This window comes from Propithecus coquereli, unplaced genomic scaffold, assembly GCF_000956105.1.
Source record: "Propithecus coquereli isolate 6110/MARCELLA unplaced genomic scaffold, Pcoq_1.0 Scaffold386, whole genome shotgun sequence".
Lineage (NCBI taxonomy): Eukaryota > Metazoa > Chordata > Mammalia > Primates > Indriidae > Propithecus > Propithecus coquereli.
Genome location: NW_012149574.1, coordinates 2,635,717 through 2,660,634, shown reverse-complemented (window position 1 = coordinate 2,660,634; position 24,918 = coordinate 2,635,717). Strand labels below are relative to the sequence as shown.

At 38.5% G+C, this 24,918-nt stretch overlaps 1 protein-coding gene across 2 annotated transcripts in view; it reads left to right on the top strand.

Annotated features, from left to right (window-relative positions):
• PHLDB2 (pleckstrin homology-like domain, family B, member 2) overlaps positions 1-24,918 on the top strand; it is a 128,137-nt gene that overhangs the window by 48,680 nt on the left and 54,539 nt on the right. For both annotated transcript variants that reach the window (XM_012652268.1, XM_012652267.1), the window contains exons 3-5: positions 9,039-9,422; positions 13,889-14,032; positions 15,085-15,222. In XM_012652268.1, coding sequence (XP_012507722.1) covers positions 9,039-9,422; positions 13,889-14,032; positions 15,085-15,222 — 666 coding nt within the window. The remainder of the gene's footprint in view (positions 1-9,038; positions 9,423-13,888; positions 14,033-15,084; positions 15,223-24,918) is intronic.

Below are 24,918 nucleotides of genomic sequence, written 5' to 3'. Positions count from 1 at the left end.
ATCTCCATCAGAGCTCTTGGGTGACCAGGTGCATTGTCAATGAGCAGTAATATTTTGAAAAGAATCTTTGTTTCCTTAGCAGTAGGTCTCAATAGTGGGCTTAAAATATTTGGTAAACTGGCTGGGCCTGGTGGCTCACGCCTGTAATCCTAGCACTCTGGGAGGCCGAGTTAGGAGGGTAGCTTGAGCTCAGGAGTTTGAGACCAGCCTGAGCAAGAGCGAGACCCCATCTCTACTAAAAATAGAAAAAATTAGGTGGGCGTGGTGGTGTGTGCCTGTAGTCTCAGCTACTTAAGGAGGAGGATGGCTTGAGCCCAGGAGTTTGAGGTTGCTGTGAGCTAGGCTGACATCACGGCACTCCCCCAGGCAATGGAGTGAGACTCTGTCTCACACACACAAAAAACAAAATTCAGTAAACCATGCTATAAGCAGTTGTGGTTTCATCCAGGCTTTGTTGTTCTACTTACAGAACACAGGTAGATTTAGCATAACTCTTAAGGGCCCTAGGATTTTTGAATAGGAAATGAGCATTGGCTTCAACTTAAAATTATCAGCTACATTAGCCTCTTGTGTGTTTTGAAGATCTGAAGCCACATACCGACTTCTCCTTACTAGCTGTGAAAGTCCTAGATGACATCTTCTGCCAATAAAAGACTTTTCTACATTGACAATCTGTTGTTTAGTGTACCCACCTTAATCAATTATCCAGAAGCTAGATCTCCTGGATAACCTGCTGCAGCTTCTTCATCAGAACTTGCTGCTTTGCCTTGCACTTTTATGTTATAAAGATGGCTTCTTTCATTAAACCTCATGAACCAACCTCTGCTAGCTTCAGACTTTTCTTCTGCAGCTTCCTCACCTCACTCAGCCTTCATAGAATGGAAGAGAGTTTGCTCTGGATTAGGGCCTTACTCTGGATTAGGCTTCGGCTTAAGGGAATGTTGTAGTTGGTTTGATCTTCTATCCAGACCACTAAAACTTTCTTTGTATCTGCAATAGAGTTGTTTTACTCTCTTGTCATTCATGTGTTCACTGCAGTAGCACTTTTAATTTCCTTCAAGAACTTTTTCTTCCTTTCTTTTTCTTTTCTTTTCCAAGACAGTATCTTGCTCTGTTTCTGGGGCTAAAGTGCAGTGACATCGTCTTACCTCACTGCAGCCTCAAACTCCTGGGCTCAAGTGATCCTCCTGCCTCAGCCTCCTGAGTAGCTGGGACTACAGGCACACACCACCATGCCTGGCTTATTTTTCTAGTAGAGACAGGGTCTTGCTCTATTGCTCAAGCTGTTCTCAAACTCCTGGTCTCAAGCGATCCCTCTCCTCGGTCTCCCAAAGTTCTAGAATTACAGGTATGAGCCACCGCACCTAGACAAGAACTTTGTCTTTACATTCACACCTTGGCTGCTTGGAGTGAAAAGGCCTAGCTTTTGGCCTATCTCAGCTTTCAACATGCCTTCCTGACTAAGCTAAATCATTTCTAGATTTTGATTTAAAGTGTGAGACATGCAACTCTTCTTTTCACTTAAACACTTAGAGGCCATTGCAGTGTTATCAATTGGCCAAATCTCAATATTGTTGTGTCTCAGGGAATAGGGAGACATCAAGAGAGGGAGAGAGACAGGAGTGGTGTCGGCAAAGCAGTCAGAACACACACACCCTTTATCGATTAAGTCTGCCATCTCACATGGGCATAGTTTGTGGTGCCCAAAACAATTAGAATAGTAACAGGAAAGATCATTGATCACAGATCACCATAACAGATGTAATAATAATGAAAAAGTTTGAAATATTGCAAGAATTACCAAAACTTGACAGTGATGTGAGGCGAGCACATGCCGTTGGAAAAATGGTGCTGATAGACTTGCTCATTGCAGGGTTCTCTTGAACCCTCAATTTGTAAAATATAATTATCTGAGAAACAGAATAAAGCAAATACAATAAAATGAGGTATGCCTATAGTTACTTTCCTAACATTATTCTCAAATTTAGAAAGAATACAAGCCATTGTTTATGTTATATTTCTATACATAAAATTTTATAACATGCTTTTTAAATTTTAGCACATAGTATTTTCCATGTGATACGTCTCATAGTCACATTATAGTACTTTCAGCTGATATGTAATAGTTCACCCTCCTTTTTTTACATATAGACTTTCCTACTTTTTTTTTACCCTAGTAACTTCTTTATGCATTAAAAAAATCCTTGTTTTTTAAAGGATAGTGTATATTTTCAAATGTGAAGATTTACTTAAAGGTCTTTATACTTCTTATGCACTTATTTTTATTGAACAAAATAAAATATTACATAAAATGTCAAAAACTATTTTAATGGCTTGTGTTTTATAGACTATGGTCTTTCAGAAGAAACAAGCAAAAAGATCCTCTGGAACTTGGTTAAGCTAACGTGAAAATGTAAACAGATGACAATACCATTAGATTTTGCTGTGTTTTTTTTAATGGTGTAGAGCAATAGCGTAATTTGTTTAACAGAGGGGGCCCAGGCACCTTGTAGACTTTCCTCTGGAACACTGTCCATGTAAGAGTAAAAACATCTGGCATTTTTTTTAGATGGTATGTGGAAATTATGATTATATTGATCATATGAATTCCTTTCTTTATAGCCAGTGCTTCTCAGTCAATAGGGAGAAATGCATTTTTCCCCTTAAAATGTTATGGAGTCATCCATAATGGACATTTTCCTTCAAATGGTATCTTTTAGTATTTTAAGAATAATTCACCTCCAATCTTAATATTTTTTTAAGAGTAGAACATTTTACATCCCACATCTGCTGGTTAATTTTAAACAGCAAAATGATGCAAAAAGGCATCAGGCAAAGGACTAAAATATAGTTAGATGGTATAATCATTGTAGTCAGAGATTAACTTGATTCTGCCCAACAAAATGCAGAGGTGGAAAAAGGAAGTCAAGAGGACATTCCTGGGTAAAAAGTTAAGAGGATTAATTAAATCAAGTTACATTACTTTAGAACATGCTTGATATAAATGAAAACAAAATAAATAAACACTACTTCATCATATATAGGTATTATTGATCTATAGAGATATATTTTATCAAATATATTAAATACATTTATTAAATGTATTAATAATGAAATATATTTTATATTTATATCTATTTTTATAGTATAAGCTCCTTCTAAAATAAGGACATAGCCAGAAATAGTAGGAGAGGCAAGTGGCTTTGAGAGAGTCGCTGACACACAGGTGAGTAATAGTCATTTTTAAAAACAATCAGTTGTGTAAGGAATTGATTTATGAGATGAGATTAAAAAAACTGAATTTCTTTGTCTGAGTGTGAGTAAAGGCAGGATATGACAAGCCTCTCAGCTATTTGGATGATGCATGCACTCGATAGGATGGGGACACTCATGACCTCTAAAGTTGAAGGTGGAGCCAGGGGCAATGTGAATAGAAGCCTGGGTTTTATGTCAAGGGTGAAGTGTGTACACGGAGTAGGAGAATGGATTTGTTTTTTTTGGAGAGTGGTTCTTTCTAGAAGCTGCTCCACTGGACTTAATGTGCTGTAGGGAATATATGTTGCCCCATATTGGGATAGAGGGACCAAATGACAAGATGCTTTCCTCCCTAGCCTACTATGGCAACTGAGCAGAGCTCTACTGTCAGGGGCAGAGGCATGTGGACCACTGGGCAGGGAATTTGGGGCCTTGGGGGAATTGTCTCTCTTTCCAGATTGCCAAAGGAACCCTGTAGAGGTGTGGATTTTTTTCGGGGAGACATTTGGCTGTGTAACATATTTTTTCCTGTATTTCCTTTCCCTGAAGACAATTGAGTTTGGTTTTTAGTTTTGCTTGTTAACCAGTATTAGAGATGGTTCCCCAGGGCCCACAAGACAATCATCTATTTCACTTTGAACTTTCGGTGGAAACCATCTTAATCATGATTGACAAACGCTGAGCACCTACTACAGGACAGGCACCAACTTTAGACTTCATAGCATATAGTATATAAAACGTTCTCCATTCTTGACCAAGACATCGTTATGTGGCACAGATGCATATACAACAGCGTTCCCATGTAATATAATCTATATTATTAGATTATAATACCATTTTTTACTGTACCTTTTCAATATTTAGATACACAAATACTTACCCATGTGTTACAATGGCCTACAATACAGTAACGTGCTGTACAGGTTTGTAGCCTAGGATCCATAGGCTATGCCGTACTGCCTAGGTGTGTAGTAGGCGATGCCATCTAGGTTTTTGTAAGTACACGCTACCAAGATAAAATCACCTAATGATGCATTTCTCAGACCGTATCCCTGTCGTTAAGCAACTCATGACTGTATATGTACATATATGTGTAAAGCTTCATGATAACACAATAAGGTAAATATTCTAGTAATCCCCTGTTTTATACATGGGAAAACTGGGACAAAAAAAAAAAAATAACTAACTTGCCCAGGGTCACACAGGTAGCTACAGAACCAGGATTCAAACCCAAACAGTCAGGCTCCAGAGTTCACGCTCTTAGCCACTGGTACATTGGAGAGAGGAGGACCAGAGAGATGAAGATAGAGAAGGGAAGTCGGAGGTTTAAAAAGACATAGGTCTATTTCTCCCTTACACTCACTCCATGGGCCAAAAGAGGCCTCTGCTCCACATTTCCTCACTCAGGGCCCAGGCTGATGGGGCCAGCACCACCTGGAGCGTCACTCTGCCATGGCAAAGCAAGCATGCGATGAATCATGCACTGGCTGTTCATGCAAAGGTGACACACATCGCTTCTCAGAAATCTGAGACCGTATCTATTAGAGTTTGCAGGTGGGGAAGAGAGGGGCCATCTTACCCTGTGGCCAGAAAGAGACTAACTGATCACAATAGCCCCAGTTACTACCCCAAAAGATTCATCTCTAAAACAAGTAGACTTTGAGCCATTGCTTCTGTCTTCCCCCCAGATTGTCCTACCTAAATGAGACATTAGGATTTGTATGTGGAATCCTGGAAATTCTGCACACTTGGTGTCAGCCCCACCTCTTCTCATTCTGCCACTCACTTTTAGACCAGGGTTCCTGACTCTTGCTGGGGCACCCTATGTATTTATTCAAAAGTGTATTTGGAGCTCTTGGGATCCCTGAGTCCTGACATAAAGAGAAAGAAAGTTGGCCCATTTCTATGCAGCTACCTCATCCCTCTTACTCTCAAATGACCCCATCTCTCTAACCACATGCTAGTTGCTGATCTCTGAGCATACCATGACATTCCATGGCTCTATGCCTTTGCTTCTGTGGTGCCTTTCCAGAAACACCCGGCCCACCCCACTGTTCCAACAGACCAGACAGACTTATATTTATCCTTGAGGATTCAACTCAAATTTGCTTTTCTGTAATTTTCGTGTATTGCTTTCTCATATGTAAATCCATAAGTTTTCTATAAATGTCTGTCATCACTGTTTCTGTGACGAATCACCTATTTATACTTCCTTTTAAGGATTTCAGGGTAGAAGTGCTATTTTGTGTTCATCTGTGTATCCATAGCACATTACTAGACAGTGAGTAACTTAATAGATCTTTGTTGAACTGAAGATTATGAAGGTTATGGAGACATTGAAGCCCTACGATTACCAGAAGTAAAGTAAAGAGAAGTAAAATCATACTTATCAGTTATAATAGGTCCTCCTAAAAAGAAAAAAAATATATCTCCTTTTACCTAAATCATATTTAGCCATTGAAGGTTGACACTTTTATGTAATAAATGGCCCAACATACTTAATTTCACAAAAGAATTTTAACAAAGATTTCACCTGTGCTTAAGTGTCAGCAGTAGGTTTTCTGCAGAATTTGTGTGTTTATGCAGTATATAGACAGTCCTATAGCCTAGACTGGCTGGTGGTGGATACCGGGGGACTGGGTGGGTTTAGGAGCTGGATGATATCCCCCTCCTGAGGGCTGTGAAGCTGCAGTAGGGCAATGGCAGACACTTTCCTCTGAAGATGGAAGAAAGCTCTGAGGTCAAAAAAAACCCTTCAGCCCACGACTCTTTTGTTTTTTTCTTTAACCTCTAAGAGAAAGAAATTGCACACCATTTTCTTCAGGTACATTTTCTAAGATGTTGTGTCCCCTTCAAAGCTTCCTTTGATATATGTGGGATATGGAGATGAAGGAAAGGAAAAATGGAAAGGAAGAAAAAGTAAAAAACGTATTTGGAATAAACCTGTTCAAAGTTACCTACTTTCTACATTCTTAGCACCAGTGTCTTGGTGCATTTAGGGACTTAGGCTCTGTACTGGTGGCTTTCCAAGAGAATGAACAGTAGATCGCTGGTTTAGAAAGGGGGGTAGGATTTAGAGATCTCCAAGAGGGCCATCTCCTGACTTAGCAGATTGTTAAATGAAGCTTCAAAAAAATTAAGTTTTAGATAGGGGACCAGACATTTCAGTTTGCCAGGACCAATCCCAGTTTGCACTTGATGTTCCAGAATAATTATTAATAGTGCACTCTTTGATTTTCAGAGTCATAGTCTGGAATGGTCATCCTGGTTTTGGGTCATGCAGGGCGAAGGATATTGGTGTGATGACTGGGAAGGAAAATGACTCCAGAATGAAGATGGCTGAAGGGAGAATTATCTTATGAGAGTAATTTCTGTTCAGAGTTTTCCTTAAAAGGCTTCTTGTAGTGCTTTCTAAAATGCCTTGCAGACTTTCTTCTGACGCACTTCTTGACATGAGTTTATTTTTCTTTGGTGCAGCTTTTATGGGGCCAGTGTGTCTTGGTACAGCCTGAATTTCTCTAAAATTTGTGGGCAGCCGTGCTGCATGTGCGTGTGATTCAAGCTTGGACAGACTGGCTGTGAATGGGGTGATAAGAATAGAGAGAAACACATACCACCAGACCAAACTTCCTGTGCACAAGCCTTTGAATACTGTGTTTCACTCTCTGAAATAGCATTCATCTTAAGGATGGGATCATTTATTCCCTCTGGAATTAAGCAATACCATTGGCAGCAAAAGAAACTATTTTGGGAAGGAGATGTGGGAGGAATTTTGCTATGTGTTCCAGGCTAGGCAGAAGTACCTTTCATGCTTTTGAAGACTGCACTGTTCATTAGAGCCCTGGTATTTGGAAGTTGACAACTTTTAGATACTCTGAAATATAATTAGTGCCAAGGCTAATGTACACATAGTATAATCTACAAAGATTAGTAAAGACTGAGTTCAGATGCTTCGATTTAACTAGATGGCAGAAAAGGAAGTTTTCTTGGGGGATTAGCCTCTGATATAGATGCTTTCAAGAAGAAGTAAATTTACCATCTTGTCCCTGCCCCTCTTTTCACATATGCCCCTGCAGGTTGTTTTTGCAGAGTCTCATGTACTTTTCCAAATTGTTGGAGAAGTCTAAAATAATGCAAGGAAGGCTATGTCCCCCTATTCCCTCCCCATAAAGCTGAGGTGGGTAGGGCTTGGCAGTTGGTGGCAGCTGTGGAGATAAATAAGCACCAGGGCTCCTGGATGGACACGGTGCAGAAGAGCCTGGGGATGAGGGTGTGTAGTCAGGAGTGCCTGCCCTGGGAAGAGGCCATGAGGAAGGAGCTGCAGCTGGAGCCCAGAAGTTCAGGAAGTGAAAGGGAGGTGCGAGCTTATAGCAACTAGTTTAAAAGTCCTTTTGATCAAGCTATTGCTCTTTTATTTTTGGGGGGTGGGGATGCATACTTTAGAGGATAGATATAAGTCATATACACCTTAAATGACTTCTATTTTGTCATTTAAATAATGTATTTAATGGAACCCAAGGAGTTAGGTCAGTCTGTTCCTACTTGATTTTTATACATGTTACAACTTCAACTAATAAACAGCTAATTGTCTTCTGAATTTTGTCTTTACAAATTAACTACGATTGGAATGAAAACAGCAGCACAGTGCTGCCTAATATTTTCCTATTTTGTTACTGATAAGCAGTATGGAAAGTCTTCTTCTATGGAGGGCTTTTGACATCTCTTCTCAATATGGTAAATGTAATCGCAACAGATGGTTTTTGTTTTTAATTCTTTTTCACTTTGGCATTGGAATTAATGTGAAGGGTAAAGATGCTGAGGTTCCCTACCTCAAACAATGCTGTCTAGGCTTATGAGAAGCATTTTGTAAATTATATACCATTGCTCACAAATATGTAATTAATTTACTTAAAGTTAAAAATCATGAATGTCTACCTGTTTTGCATGGGGAGTCTGGTGCAATGTCAATTAGTGACACTATTATAGGCATCAATGGCCTATATGTTGATTTTTTTAAAAAAACAAATGAACTATTATTTTATTTCCTAGCTAAATGAATCAAAGGTTTAGTGATCTCAGAATCTGAGCTGCATTGATGTCTATCTGACTTGATGTGAAATGTTCTTCATCGGAGTGCAACATTCCTACATTTTTATGATCTTAATTATTTATGGAAGAAATTAGTGAAAATGATCCTTCATTGTGACCAGGCATAAAATATTTTGAAAATTTTGAAGCATTTCAAGAAAAAAATAATTGAAGACATAGATAGGCCTTTTAAATTAAAAGATTCTTTCGGTAGCTTTTTTCTCTTTGTGTGTCTAACAGTAGAATAATATTTCATAGGAGGTTAGAGAATTAATTTTAAGCACAAGTGTTAAGTCTGTACTGATGAAAGAGCAAGATATTGTTGAAGGTAGATAAGTAGAGGTTGGGGAAGGGGAATAGATAGGAAATAGAGGTTAAAAAAAACCACTTTGAAGTGTCTGGAGAATTGATGAATCAAGAAAAGACTTACTGAGTGCTGACATGTGCCAGGGTCAGCCCGGGGATGTACGGATAAAAGGACAGAGGAAGCCAGAATTGAGTTTTGGAGGAAAATGGGGCATCGTTAGCCCGTTTCATCTGGATTCTTAAGTCCAGATGAAAACCATCCCCAGACAATCATCTATGGGTTTATGCGTGGAATGAAATTGCCAGTACTCCCAGCCTTCTCGGTCTTTTTGTTTGGAATTGTCCATTTTCCCAAATTCACTGGCTTTCCCCTCCTCTCTGTGTTCCAGGAGAGACAGCGTCTGGAGACCATCCTCAGTCTCTGTGCTGAATACACAAAGCCTGACAGCCGCTTGTCCACTGGCACCACCGTGGCAGACGTGCAGAAAATCAACAAGGAGCTTGAGAAGCTGCAGCTCTCTGACGAGGAGTCTGTGTTTGAAGAAGCCCTGGTGAGCCTTGATACAAGATACAGGTGCCACCAGAAGGGCTCGGTCCACGATGCAGACTCTGCAGGCTTCGGGAGTCTCAGTCAGAGCAGTGCTAGCTTCCTTGCCCCCAGGAGCATCAGGAATGATGAACTGCTCAGTGAGCTCACCAGGACTCCCCCCCAGTCATCCTCTGCCTTTCTGAAAGCTTCCAGCGAGTCCTCTTATCTAAGCATCCTACCAAAGGTAATGCTGGCTCACAGAGACTAGGATTTAGGGCCTAGGGCTATGCATATGCTTTGGCCTGGAAACTAAAGATTTTATCATGCTAATTTTCCAGAATGTTTTCAGTGAAGCTTCATTTTAAAAGACCATTAGCTGAACAAGGTGCAGCAAATTACTTTACTATGAAGTAACAAATTTGCGCTGTGGAAAATGTAGCAGTCAGAAAGAAAGAAAACTTTCTCTTCTCCCTTCCCTCTTCCATTTGTATACCTGAGAGATGAACCTGTGTCAAACAGGTGTTAAAAGTGCCTTACCTGCCTTCCTAGTATTTTCTGTGCTCATATGGCCATTTATTATAGACATAGATACACTTATACACCCATATTGTGTTCCACACTTGTTTTTTCCTTACTCAGTGTCTTGCGCATCTTTGCATATTAGTACACACAACTCTACCTCAGTCTTTTTAATGGCTAAGTGACATTCTTTTTGTTTGACAGTACCACTTAAATTGTTTCCCATTTTTTGCTAACTCCATATGCAGCAAATATCTAGGATATGTATATTTGCACAATTCTGCAATTGCATCTGTAGGATCAGTTACTAAAAGTGAAATTGCTCAGTCAAAAGGTTTGTATTCATTTTAATCAATATTTCCACATTACACTCCCAAAGGACCATATTTTCAGGCAACACTTTCACTAACGGTTTATGCACGCACCTTGTTTTCCACGCCCTTGCCAAAGTTTTGGATTATCAGAATTTTTCATTTGGCCAAATTAATGGGTCTTTTATTTGTTTTCCTTTAATTATGCATGAAGTTGGGCACTTTTTCATATTTGTAGTTGTTATTTGTATTTTTGACCCACTTATTCGTTCTTCATTCCTTTTTTTATTGTTTGATTTGTCTTGTGTTTTACCGAGTAGTAAGAGCTGTCTGTGGTAAGCAAATTAGCCAATTAGCCTTTTATCATGAGTGGTCTTCCCTTTGACTTTATTTATGATATTTTTTGGACATATAGGAGGAAAAGCTCTTAGTATTATTTTTTTCACTCATGTTAAGAATTTTTTTCTACAAAAATTTAAAAAAAAATTCCCCCACCTCTTTTCTAAAAAGGATTTGAAGGAGCTTATAATAAAAGATACAAATTTTATTGGACTAGAATTAGAAGACCAAAAATAGTAAATAGGAGGAAAAATCACGTTCTGAAATCACAAAGTGGATTTATTTATTTAGGAATAAATAAGATTAATTTATTAATTCATTTAATTAACTCTTACCCTTGTGTTCAACTGTGAGATTCTTTAGTTAATCTTGTTTATAAGAGAAGGACACGTTTGTTTAAGAGAGAGACATTATGGTGCTAAATTCTGGCAGGAATTTTTCACATGCAACATTTTTCAGGGGAGTTTGTGTATTTTTTTTTATTATTATTATTTTTGCTTGTTTGGCTTCAACAAGACTTTTACACTGAATGTTTCTGGTCAGAAGTCCATATACCTGTTGAGTTCTTCCGTCATACATGAGGACTCTAAACTGTTAAACGTATATTGGACATCAATCCCTTCTTTTTCCTAATGACCATGTTTAACTTACTAATTCTCAATTTAGAATAATTCTGAATAGGACATCTGTCTCTATGGCCAGAGAGTTGCACTTATTAGAAACCAGGATGGGAGGAGGATGAGGGCCAGGAGGAATCAAAGGTTGTTGTTCAGGCAGAGTAAAGGGCCCATCATATGAAAATTTTACCTGTTGTCATCAGCCATTGGGCTTCCTTAGAAGTCCTTGGCTTCCTTTTGCTCTTAAAACCTTTTCACATTTCTTCCTTTATGGAGATCTGCCAATTTTTTGTTAAAAACTTTGAGCCATGTACTCTCTCTAAAGACTATCTTTTGGGAGACAGATTTTCTCCTGGAGAAGGCTGTCATAAGAAAGCTGTTGGTGTGTAAACAAGCAGATTGTGGCAGATCATGTTTTTAATTTCTCAGATATGTTCTTGGGGGATAGGAGGACTCTGAAACTTAGAGCAGCACCCATTGTTGCAAGAGATATAAGATTGTGCATCCTTTAGAGGCAGGAAACATCAGGAAATGTGGTAACATCAAACACCTGGGCACACAGCAGCTTAGACACAGCACAGGTGAGAGGACGATGGGTTCCAAGGAACGAGTTTTTCATTTATTACTTTTAGAAGATAGACATATATTACCATCTTTCCCCTCTGTGTGGTTCATTACCTCAAAGATGGCATATTAGAGGATGCATATATGTGTGTGTTTATTAAAACATGTCACTATGTAAGTGGATTCCTATGCATTACTGTAAAAAAAAATCCCAGAGAAATTAAAATGAAAGGCATATGTTTCAAATTTCAACTTTCTCTGTCACTATAAAACTAAAGCTATTTAGTGGTCACCACACTGTGACTATCTATTGGTTTTCTTTATTCGGTTAATAAATGAGATTACAATATTCTCACTCCATTCTATCGCAAAGCATTCGGTTTTAGAATGCCTCTTGAAGATTTTGCTTCTTATAAATAACTTTAAAAAAGAAACCACAAACATTTCCTAGATGGCATTTATTGCTATAAACAGCCCCTTAAGGTGTCTATTATTAAATATACCTATCATGATAAACTTTCTAAAAACTTGAATTATGCAAATACTTATAATTCCCATTACTAATTATCTTCACTCCCTACTTGCTTATAGTTTTGCGGATTGTTCAGATATTTTGTTTTTTCTTAATGCTTTGCTTCCACCTGTGAGAGAGATATTTTTAAACCATGTTGGGAGTAGAAACCTAATATGTCATCTTGACCCAACAGGATACTGGCCTTCGTGAGGCTTTCCTGCTAGGATTACTCCTGGGTGATTTTGGAATGCCATTCACTGTCACAGCCATTCCTCACAGCCTAAAACAGGCACCTAAGTATTAAGACAATGAGCTTTACTGTCTGATAAAAAGGTCAGCAGTTGTTTTATTACTTGATAAGATATTGGATGTAAGATGACAATTTAAAAGCTAAATGTCAGAGCTTGGAAAACCTGTATACCTTTGTTCTAACCAATCTGAGATACTAAATTCTCGATTGTTTAATCTCCTTAAGCAGCTGCAAAGTAGGGTAAAGAATAAAGAATATGTTACATGTCATGAGTTGTTCTAAAAAATAAAGAATATGAATATGAAAAAAGAATATAGAATATGACATAACAGATATCTTCTTAAAGTTATTATCAAGATTGATAAATTAAATGAACCTAATGAGGTATATTAAATTTTAAATTTTGGGGGGGTTCATTTGAATATTCTTTTCAACAATAAGTGGGTAATCGTCAATAATTTACTCAGCTGGTCTTCTGTTTTTAATTTTCAATTGTGAAATTGTATAATTATTGACTTACTGGTCCAAATAATTACTGCTTTTTCAAAGAGAGATAAAAATTAAATAAATAATGTATCCATACCGGCTTCCCTTGCCTTAAAGAAAGATTGGTCTCTACCAGGTGATATCTAGGATAACTAACCTGAAATTCTATAAGGAAGAGACTATATTCAAGTTACTATATTCTCTTCTTAAACAATAGTCACATTTTGGCTGTGTGTGAGCCACAATATTCCTTTCTTCCCTGGACATGTGTCATTAACTCTGCTCAGGAGTGTAACTGCGCCCTCTCTCACTTAATTTGTTTCTTGACTTTCTCAATCCTTGCCAAGCAACTCAGTTTTTCCATGAAATAATTTTATGAATGGTGGCCAGTGTCCTATTTTGCATACTGTCTTAAACATTATATAGGAAGAAAGTCCATAGAACAGAGACAGTAAATAGTGCACCAGCACAAAAAGTGAAATACACAATTAGCTTAATATTGAATGTGTAGTTTTAAGTGATTTTGTGGGTCCCCAAAGTGATGTACCCTTGCTTTTCCACCTTGTGTTGGGAAGGAAACAAATAAGCATGAATTCTCACTTGCAGGTGACCCTAGCATTGGGACCCAGTAGTATGGCTGGAGAGTCAAGAGGCTTTTGTAGGAGATGTATTCACTTGGGAGATGGGAGAGAATGCGGAGCTGGTAATGAAGGTAGCAGTATGCCCAAGAGATCCCTGAGGAAGATGTCAAAGTCCCATCTCAGTTCTAGTTCTCTGCTGTGCTGAACTTTCTCTATAACCGTGGAGAAGTCACTTCAATCTCTGCATATGACAACTTCCTCATCTGTACAACCTCTCAGTTCTTTTAGCTTTCAAAGGATATGAATTTGTGAACTGAAGTTGTATGAGCTTACCAACGAACCTAACTACTGAGGATGGCATGGTCTCTATGGGAACAAGCATCAGAGTTCCTGCTAAATGATCGCAGAATGCTTTTGGAATCCACATGGGCTTGGAGACAGTCAAACACTAGATCTGAGGCTGGTTTATAAGTCGAGAAATTCTAGAATTGAATTGTGAGTAACCCATTTCTGTGCTGATTAATCGCAGACCCCAGAGGGTATAAGTGAAGAACAGCGGACTCAGGAGTTGGCCACAATGGAAGACACCCGGATAGTAATTCTGAACAACCTCGAGGAACTTGAACAAAAAATCAAAGATATAAATGACCAGATGGATGAATCTTCCAGAGAGGTATAAAGCACGAGTTCACTTTTTACCCTCTCCCTTTCTTCTTTCTTTCCTTTAGCTTAAAAATATGCTGTTTATTAGGGCACTGGCCTTCGACGCCAAATACATAGAAATCAGCATGAGCAGACATTTGTTCACTGGGTCCCAGGTGTCAGTAAAAATCTCCTTTTTCACATTACTTTTTCTTTCCTTTTTTAATCAGAGGAGATAAACATATTAAGCCATCTTTAATGTACTTTGTGTACAGCCTGACATTGTCTTAACTAGTATGTGCTTTCTGACCTGTCACAGGACCTATCAGCTGAGGTACATTGTTTAGGTGTTCAAGTCCAAATCCAGCAAATGTTTTCTGAGTGTGTTACTGTGAGTTGCATATCATGTTGGCACTATGGGGGAATTCACACATGAATCAAACATACACCCAGCTTTCTAGAGGTTTGCAAACCAGACAGAGACACACGTTCTATAATTAGAATACAGTGGCAATGTTTATGTTACTTCCATGGAGTGAGAAGGGGCACGTAATTCTGCCTAGGGGAGGTCTGCATATCTGTCCTCACAGATGGTGCCAATAGCCCCATAGTGGTTAGGGGTTCACCTGTTGTTTTGCACATGTAGACCCTGGAAGCCCCTCCTGCTGGCATTGCTAGGAATGCAGAACTCACATGCGGGGCTGTGGTGACTTTCACTTCTCATGCTCTAGGGACAAAGAAAGAGGTGGCTGCTCCTGAGGTGGTTAGTGCTTGAGCCTGAACCTAAACAAATAGGCAAAATATTCTTGAAAAGTAAGCAGAAAAGGGGCTATAATAGAAAGTTAAGTGATAACTAGTTTTTTTTTTTTAGCAAATATATATTTTAGCAAATATATTCCAGCTTTCCTATATAGGAAATCTGACTCTCACATGGGCTTTCTGGAGTGTTCCACAGGCCCCATCATCTGGCTGATACAGTAGTACTTTTGGAAATTTGTAGCTGTAGCAAGTGCATCTCTAAAGCGAGCAATTGAGAATGTCTCTGAAGGTGAAACACTTCTGAGCTTTGTTTTGTGTCCTTAGTTGGATATGGAATGTGCTCTTTTGGATGGAGAACAGAAATCTGAAACAACTGAACTTATGAAGGAGAAGGAGATTTTGGATCATCTAAACCGGAAAATAGCAGAACTGGAAAAGAACATCGTTGGTGAAAAGACCAAGGTAAAGAAAATTATATTTGAATGCAATTTTTAGGGGCAAAGTAGTGGTCCCAGTTGATTGAATTTAAATGTTAAATGGAATTACCACAGTTTTAGATTTGTACGTCATGTTCCTGGATACGGGGGCACTAGAGGGAAGTCCTAAGATCATACACTGACACCAACTAAGGTACCAGGTACTAGGCAGCTGATGCTAAGAAAGCAGAACCCGTTCAGTTTGCAAGCTGGTGTTCATAGCAGCTTATCCTACTAGAGATGAGTGAGTTGTTTTGTTTTGTTGTTTTGTTTTTCCATCAGCCTTTCTGCTCTTCTGATTCCACTGTTTTTTAAAGAATTTTTTTAATATACTGAACTCCTTTCCTGCTGGTGCCCTGTAGGGATGGCTTAAGCATATTTAAATATGCTTGTCTTGTTTCTTTTCATTTTTCCATTATTAAAAAGATGAATGGAATCCATTTGTCTCACCTGCCTTGCCTTGCTATTACCTTCAATGCAAGTGCACTGCTCTTTGAAAAATGTGTTCAAGTTTTTGAAGGGTCCTCACACACTGCCAAGGGAAAGCTGTCTGTGAAACACAGTTGACGCTTAGCTTGGAAAGGTTTTGCTTATATATTTCAGGCCACAATCTGAATGTTAGCTGATATCTACTAGGGAAAGTCTGAAAAATTACTCGCAGCTTTTAGAATTCAGGGTGGTAGTTGGGTTTTTGGTTTGTCTGTTTATGTATTTTTTTCTGTCTGGGAAATATTATATATTCCTCTCCTATTCTAAGTTAGTTACAGCTGAACTAGGCCTAAAACTAAAAATAAAATTCTGATTTGGGAAAGAAAAAAGCAGACGAGTTTTAACACATTCTTCCCCACTCACCATGTTCTCCACTAAGCTGAGAAAAAGAAAAATGTTTAGTTTGAGTAAGTTCTACTGGTAATGTGTGGAAAGAATTTCTGCTGAATGTGACTTCCTTTTTAGGCTCTTACTTGTTTGAGACCTATAAATAAAGGCATTTAATCTTGGTGCCAGAGAATGAGCTCAAAATGATACTGTCAGAAATGGAAGTCAGATTAAAAGCTACACATCAATTTTTTGGTTGCCTGCATGTTAAAATTAAGGCTGTACAGCTTTCTCATATTAAATTTTATGTGTATTCATTCTACCTCCATACTTTTAAATAATAAAAAATCTATTTGGGTAATGGGTATATTTTTCTTCAGAAGGTCAAAAACAAGTCTAAGAATCGATGGTCTAAAACTGCAGTTGAGGAGGATTCAGTTAATGGTACATCCTTTTCAGAGACTCTGCATTGACACAGCAAAAAGCTTTAGTTGGAGGCATCAGATGTCTTGATTTGATGCTTATTAGTATTTTACTATTAAGCAAATACTAATTAAATTAAATCATGCCATACTAATTTTATTGCTATTTATGTCATATTGGAAAACTTGTGAGACATAGGAATGGGGTATCATGTGCCCTGTGAACCCTTCTGCTTTCCTCATCCATGAAGCTATTTATTTTTGGTGGCTCACATATGGCATGGGCTTCAAATTCTATTTGTCTATCCCTCATTAGCATCTCATCAGATTTTACACAAAAGTGAAGCAGGTTGAGCCAGTGCTAAATCTCACTCCCCAGGGAAAGCTGTGTTGTATTCTCCGGACCTAAGGTAGAGGGGGAACTTCAGGAACATGAACAGAAACAAGCAAAGAGGCCACCTCTATCCTTCCTATTATTGTTTTAGTGTCTTGACAGAGGCTATGCACAGGAGAGGGGACTAAAGGGGCTTGCAGCATAGGACCAGCTCGTGCAGCTGTTAGGGGATTCGTTGGTCTTGGAAGGTAGAATTATTGTCTGTCATCACATTGTATATAAAATGGCAGAAATTGGCTTTGGGTGAGGGACTGCAGAGTAGGGTGAGCGAAGTGAAAACAAATACTGGGCAAGATGATGTAACTACATATTCTTGACAACCAAACTCAAATAGAGACTTGACTTTGCTTGGCATCATTCTTGTATTTCTCAAATAACCTTATTCTACCATTTCATGACACAGCTATTTTATACCTTCACTATGTTCAAACCTCTGGCCCACTTTCCTCCCTCTGGCTCAGAGATGCTCTCACTGTCTGCTCCACCGAGAAATTAGAAGCATTCTGTCTTTTCACAACTAAAGAAGCTTCTCTCCTCCCCTCGAAGACCAGTCCTTTTGACGTGCTCAGGATGTCATCCCATCTTACCTTCTGAAGGTTTTCAGTCTTTCTGCATGCACTGTCCTCTGCCCACCAATTTCTCCCTCTTTTCTGGGCCTACACGGCCAGCATGCCAGCATTATTATTTTAAAAATAAACTACTACCTTATTATTTAAAAATAAATTATTATCTCTTCTCTCTTCTCTTTCCAGCTAAACTTTTCAAACTATTTTCTAGGTACACTGTCTCCTCTTCCTCATTTCCCAGTAAACCATTCTTCCCATTCCAGTGGCCTTAGACCTCCACTACTCATCATATTTGCTCCTGTTAAGACTGCTAAAGACCTTAGTGCTGCCCAGCTCACTGGGTGCTTTTCCACCCTCTTGTGATCAAACTCCTGAGCAGCATTCAATATAAGAGACTACTTGTTTCCTTGACACTTGCTCCTTCCTCCCCTCATGGCTGCCTCTGTGCACCACACTCTTCTGGTTTTCCATTTCTCATGTCCCTTTGATTCTCTGATCATCCCTCAGACCATCTCTGATCTGAGCCCGGTTCTCTCGCATTGTCATGTTATTTTGTAGCTATGGCTTCAAGCTGTTTCTTGTACGTGCTGATGACTGTCATAGGTGTGTCTTAGGCCCACAGCTGTTTTCTGAACTCTGACTCATATCCTGTAGCCTACCTGACATCTCCACTCAGATATCACAGGTATTTCCAACGGAACACACCCATAGCTGAACTAGATCTTATCCTTCCCCTTGCCCTCCACCCCACCCCCAATCCTCCAGCTCCCCCAGTCCAAGAAATTGCATCTCTGTTCACCTATATATTTAAACAGAAACCTGGACACTGATCTTGACACTTCCCTCACCATCATCCCCACATCCAATTGATTATCAAAGTATTAAATATTTCTCAATTACTTCAACATTTCTGCATCTCCTCTCTCAGCATTCTCTTCTAAATCACCAAAATCTCTTCTTTAGTCCCATTTCCACTTGTTTCCCTTCAATTCATTCTCTTCACAGAAATCAATGTGATTTTCAAAAAAAATAAATAAAAATTATATCACTCTGGTTGTGTCCCACTGCACTTTCTACAAGTATAAATTCTTTACCGTGATCCACCACCACCCTCCCATTCTTCACTGTACTCTCACGGTGGCCTCGCTTTCTATTGTTAAAAGATCGCTGCCCCCATGCAGTCCTTTGCAGATACTGCTTCCCCTGCCAGAATTCCCTTCCCTGTATTCCATGCCTTGTTGGTCCTGTCTTTTGGGGCTCAGGTTCAGTGCCAGCTTTTCAGAAAAGCCCTCCCAGACCTTTCCAGTTGAGATTAGGTTTTCCCTGTTGTACTTTTAGTCCTTTTACATATCACATTTATAATTTATATTTGTTTTGGGCTTACTGGATATTTATTTTCCTCTCTGCTGTGTGAGCTAGAGGAGGGCACTGTGATCCATTGTCTATCCAGCCCATAGTAGGTGCCAGAATACTGCCAGTGTGCTTTGGGAATATTGTCCTTGGATTCTGCTGCTAACAGCTAGTCCAGGCTGGGCCTGGGCAGAAATGCTGAGCCAAACACCTGCCAAACAGCTACATGCAGCCAAGTTTCAGGACAGCTGGGCTGGACTGCCCAAGTGCACATGCCACTGGGCCTGTAATCACACTGCCAGTGAAGCCAGAGCGTAAGACAGAAGGAGGAAGTGGCCTTTGCCCTTTTGGATCGCGTTTCCTTTTCCATACACCTGTTGCTGTGGTCAGATATAAACTGTGGAATGAGAAAAGCAAAACCTGAAACGATACCCCTATTGGGCAAGCTCTGATTCAGATGTCGATGGTACATCCTGTAAGTCTGGCCCTAGACTTCTGGAGACAAGACCTAGAGCCACAGGAAAAAGGTGTAATAACACCTCGAAGTTCAAATATTGATGTGAAATTATTGACATTGTTTCCTGGGCTCTGGAGAATTAGCATCTGGTCTTTAGTGTAATGTCTTTTAGCTGATTTTGGAACTACCAATTTATTTACATATTTAGTATAAATTAATATATATTTATTCATGATTACTATTTATTCTATGTTACCATATAAAACATAAACTATAGATATAATTACATATACAACATAAAATGTAGACAATTTGTTTTATTATAATTTATTGAACATATTTGCAGCGGTTCCCTGGGCTGGCCTTTCACCACCCTCAGAGGTACCACTGTTGAGAGCAGCAATAAGCGTGTTTCCTTGTTACCATGAGCCAGATGCCACCTGCCCATTGTGTTCTCAGATAGTAGCTACATCTGTGATGGACAGAGCCACTGTGAACATTGATAAACCCTGAACAGATGTAAGAATCTAATTTGAATGGAAACCCAGAGGGGATGTTTATTTGGTGAAGCAGCAAGCAAAGACACCACCATGTTTTCTTGCGGCAAGTGAAAGAAGGGACTGTTAACTCTGGTCTAGGAAACTGTTTTAGTTTGATGGGCTGGGTGACTGAGCAGAGAAGCCACTCGCACCATGAAAGCCACTGGGCAAAGGTCTGGTTGCGACACTGGCATCCCTTCCCTCTCACTCCCCGTCTCCCCTCCCAGAGCAAGGCTGATTGAGAAAATATGCATGTGTTCATGCAGATTTTCTTTTTGTCTTTATTTCTAACCACATTCGAAATTCCAAATTAAATATAGTTTTTCAACTTTCTCTATTTTTGGATTGTCTACTTTCCATCTGTGCTTCTTAGCATCCTTTCATTTAAGGACAATTATTTCGTGTATTCACACAGATATAGTGTGACATTTTGTAGCCATCCTAGCCCACATACTTAAACATGCTTAAACACTAACCATGCTTAAAGGTTTGAACTGAAGCGTACATCACTCTGTGCCATACCAGGTGTTCCCGAGTGAAATCTTAGATTATTTGACTTTCTAGTTTTTCTACAGTAAGCATATGCCATTGCATATTAAATGGTTAACTCCCCGCACCCATTATTATCTCGCCAAGTACCTGTTACTTCCTCCCCTCCTTCCTTCAGAGCCAGGGGAAGACAGTGAGCCTGGCCCTAAATTCCTCAACCAAGTGTTAATGCCTCTTGAGTGTAGAGCACTTGCCAAGTCACAGCCAGTGTTCAGAAGGGCCCAGCCCTTCCCGTGCCTCTTTCTTACATTTCAAAGTTAGCTCCCTGGTTAGAGGAAGTGGAACTATACCGTGGGATTTGGGGATTAAATCAATAGGATTCCAGATTGGGGTTATTTTTTCTAGTTCTTGTTTGATTACATAAGTCCTTAGTGTTCGGATTTTCCATCTTTTTTCTACTCTAAACATCCATCAGTTGTGTAATGAAAATATCAAAGCGAAAGGAAAAAAATCCTAAGAAAGAAACATAAAGATATGTGTCTTTAGAAGCAGAGATTGAGTTCTTAACAATCACCATTTATTGACACAGGTCCATAATCTTTCCTCGCAATTCCAAAATCTGAAAAGTTCTGCGGGGGAAAAGAAAACCCTTTTGTAAAGTTGAATATTCATAAGTGTAGCTGCAGAAATAGTGACTTGTTTGATTAGAGAGTATTGCCCCAGATGTCACTGGAAATGCCATATAATATAAGCTATGTGATCTGTGTTACTGCTATCAAATTCACAATATCCTAAAATCTGAAACACTTCTGGCTTTAAATGGTATCATGGATGTACGCACATGTCCAGATTCATCAAAATGAATATTTAAACGTGCAGTTTTTTAAATATAGCAATTATCATTCAGTAAAGCTGTTAAAAGAGAAAAAGAATTACACATAAATGTTTATGGTCCTAAAATAGTTGCCTGATCTATGAACCCATAAAAATGCCTGCCTACCAAACAACCCCACAGCATTTAGGATCAGGAAGGAAAGGGGATTCTCAGGGTGTGTGGAGAGGACTTTGTGTAGACCTCCCTTAAAAATGATGACTTGGGGACTGTGAATTTCAACACATCACTGCATCAATTCCAAACCTGACTCACTGTTTCGTGAAATGTGGCTCAAGTACCTAGAGTGTGCTGGGTTCTTTGCTAAATAGTTTGGAAATTACAAAAATGGATCTTAACTTTTAAGAAAATCTTCATCAAGCTAATAGGGGTGCCAGATTGAGCAAATAAAGATCCAGGAAGCTCAGTTACATACGAATTTCAGATAAACAGAGAATAATTTTTTTAGTATAATTGTGTCCCATGCCGTATTTGGGACATACTTACGTTAAAAAATAATTTGTTGTTTATCTGAAGTTCAAATTTAACTGGTGTCCTCTATTTTATCTGGCAGCCCGATAAACCAAAAAATTAAGCATCTTTTCAGGGTAACCTTGAAGCATCTGTGTATTTGGTATTGCACACTTAGATATGGTAAAATGATTTTTAATTAGTACTCAATAGTACTATTCCATATAATATTGACATTCAAACCAGCAAGTTAAATTTCAGTTTTTTCCTTAAGGATACAACTTATACTAGAAGAGAAAACTTATATTACTGTGTTCTGACCACCAGATCTAGCAAAATAAGTAGTATTATGATGAGCCTTGCATCTTTAAAATCATCCAAGATTATCGGCAACTCGCGTACAAGTTCAAATCATTTAGGATATATTTATAAACACTTCTGGTCATTTGTGTGATTAGAAGATAAGTATTTTGCATCTGACCTTGAAATGCATCATCCCTTTCTGAATGAATGTTGGATATTGGAATCTATCATAGTTTTTGTTTGGTTTACTTGAGGCGTTTAATTTGAAATGTAAAAATTTTACAATTGGGATATTTCTTGCAAGAGAAGCCTTTTTGCTATGAAGTATTGTAAGAAGATTTTTTGATGGATCCTGAATTAATGTCCTATGCCTTCATTAGAAAAATCAGTTGCAATTAATTGCCTTTCCTCTCATATAATCCTAGGCGACTGAATCAGAGGTTCTCAGCCTGGCTGCATATCAAAAAACCTGCAGAGGCTTTTAAAATGCTTGTTTCCAGGCCTTATGGCCCTGGATTTGTGACTAAACTGGGGCCTGGGAAATAGTATATTTAAAAGCTCACCCTGGTTATTCTAATGTGCTACATGAAGACAGTGATCAAGTTTCCTCTTTTTCTCTAAGACCTCTTTTAATCTTTATTGAATGAGCGAACAACTCACTATGGGAGCAAATAGATGCCCAACACTGATTTCTACCTTAATTTATCCATGAATAATTTACCTAAAGCCATATATAAGCATCGAACTTTAGGAATATCAGTGTTAAGTATATAAAATAGGCAGCATCTGGCAATGAATTTGTGACCCAGCTGAATTTTGCTAGCACATCCAGAGAAGACGAGTCAAAGCGAGACCAGCGCTAACGGAAGCAGTTGTCTCTGTGGAAGTCCCACTCTGTTTTTGGTTTTCTAAATGCCCCCTTGTACATCTGGATTTTCCTGGAGTGTTCCAATTCCTTGTAGTCTTATTTTTTTCAACAAAATGAAATTTGTTAAATTTATTAAAAATGCATTTTATTTCCTGAAAATAGGTTTATGAATCTTAAAAAAGAAATCTTGTACCCTCTGCTAATTCAGTATTTGGAAAATATTACCATGCCTATGGTAGTTAGAATAGGTGAGTTTGCCAATTTAAATCTGGAAGAAGGATAACACCCAATTTTAATATTCTATGTGTAAAAAGCAAGAATCCCTGAAATTCCGGAACCCATGACTGCCATCTAATTTGTCTGTCTGTTTTACCTTCACTGTAGAAGGTGATACTTTCAGCTTTAATTAACTGCTTGCCTACAGCTAATTTTCCTTTGAAAACTTCCTGAGCAATAAATAGAAGAAAGGAATATTAATTTCCTTCTAGTTCAAAGTTGGTCTACCTCTGGCTCTCGTAGGAGTGATATCACCTCCGCGGTCCTCTGATTTATGGCCAGGCCCACCTGCCACTAGTCCGTCTTACATTCTTTCCCTTTACTTCCTTTGCCCTAACTTTGGCCCCATTGAGCTTTTGCTCTGAGACCCAGGTAGTGGGGACAGCATTACACAGAGAAGCTGCAGAAGGTTCTAATGGTGCGGTGCCTGCTTGCACAATTCTGCTAGCTACCCCCTTGTATGGAATCGTGAAACGTTTTGAGCACCTCAGAAGGAAGGCATTATGTAAACATAAGGTATTTTTTGTTAGTTGTCTATTTGAGTTTGTTATTAACAATAAACAAATTGAGATCGACAGGAGAATAGTTTGGTTATTTCTTCAGACCTACGACCTATGTTTTAGGACAGTGGCTTTCTATATTATCAAATACTGTATCAATGTTTTCTATCGAACAGAGCATTAAATTCAAGGGCTCTGCACATGTGGTATTTAATTATAATAAATAGTCTTCTTTTTTTTTTAAACTTTCTGTTTGGAACTAAAGTTGCTACAAAGTCTGGTGATACAATATCTAGAAATAGAACTCTTTTTGGATAAAATTCTTTTGCTGTGTAAATAGGGCAGTCTTTGATCCACACACACAGGAAAGAACACATTTCTTAGCCAAAAAATAACAAGTACTGCTGATTTTATTAAAGAAAAAATTATTAATTCTGAAAACTATTAATAAAGACTAAATCTAAACCAGCATGAGTATTTCAGTTTTATTATGGATGAACATGTGGAAATCCTTTTTTCTGTTAATGATACCACTGCTTTCTCCAACTCTTGTATAATAGGTGTGCCCAGTGTGCAAACTTACTGTTAAAGGTTGAAGAAACTTTGTTTGTAGTCTGTTAAAGTTTAAGTTGTTGTAGCATCATTTTAGATTGATATATGAAGTAGGAGTCTCAGGTTTATGTCTTTTGAATTTATTTTAAGAACAATACATTTGTAAAGCTAAATATACATTGCTGAAATGCCCTTGAAATTTTAAAATTTAAGTAAAAAATGGAGACTTGAGTGAAATGGTACAGGTGTTGATGTCATAAAGGTTTAGGTTGAAACCATAACATCTTTTATACATACATTTACATATAGATGTTTATACAGGAAATCATGGCCATTTGGATAAAAAAATTATAGTAAGGATAATTTCATAGGACTATTTCAGAGCTTTGTCCTTTAAAAAAACTCCTTCTGTAATATGCTTAGAAGGTAGTTTTATTTCTACCAGTTTACACAGAATGAAAATAAGGAAAAGAAGGTGGTGATCATTTCACTTACTGGGGGTCAAATTGTTGAAGTGCTTCATAAAGTGCTTTTATTTAGGCGGAGGGTGGTAGACAAGGAGAGAATCATGTCTAAGATGTGTCTCAAGGGTTCAGAGCATCATAAAGGGAACACAAGTTGGGAAGACTGATGCCAAATGAATTGAAGTTTTGTTTCTCTATTTAAGATGTGGCATTGGAAGGCCACGTAATCACTGTATTAGAGTATTTGCTGTTATATCCTGAAGAACGTCTAGGGTCACTTTGGCATGTGTGAGTTGGAAGGGATTTAGTATTGTCTTCTTTATCTTCTCTTCTATGACTCCAGG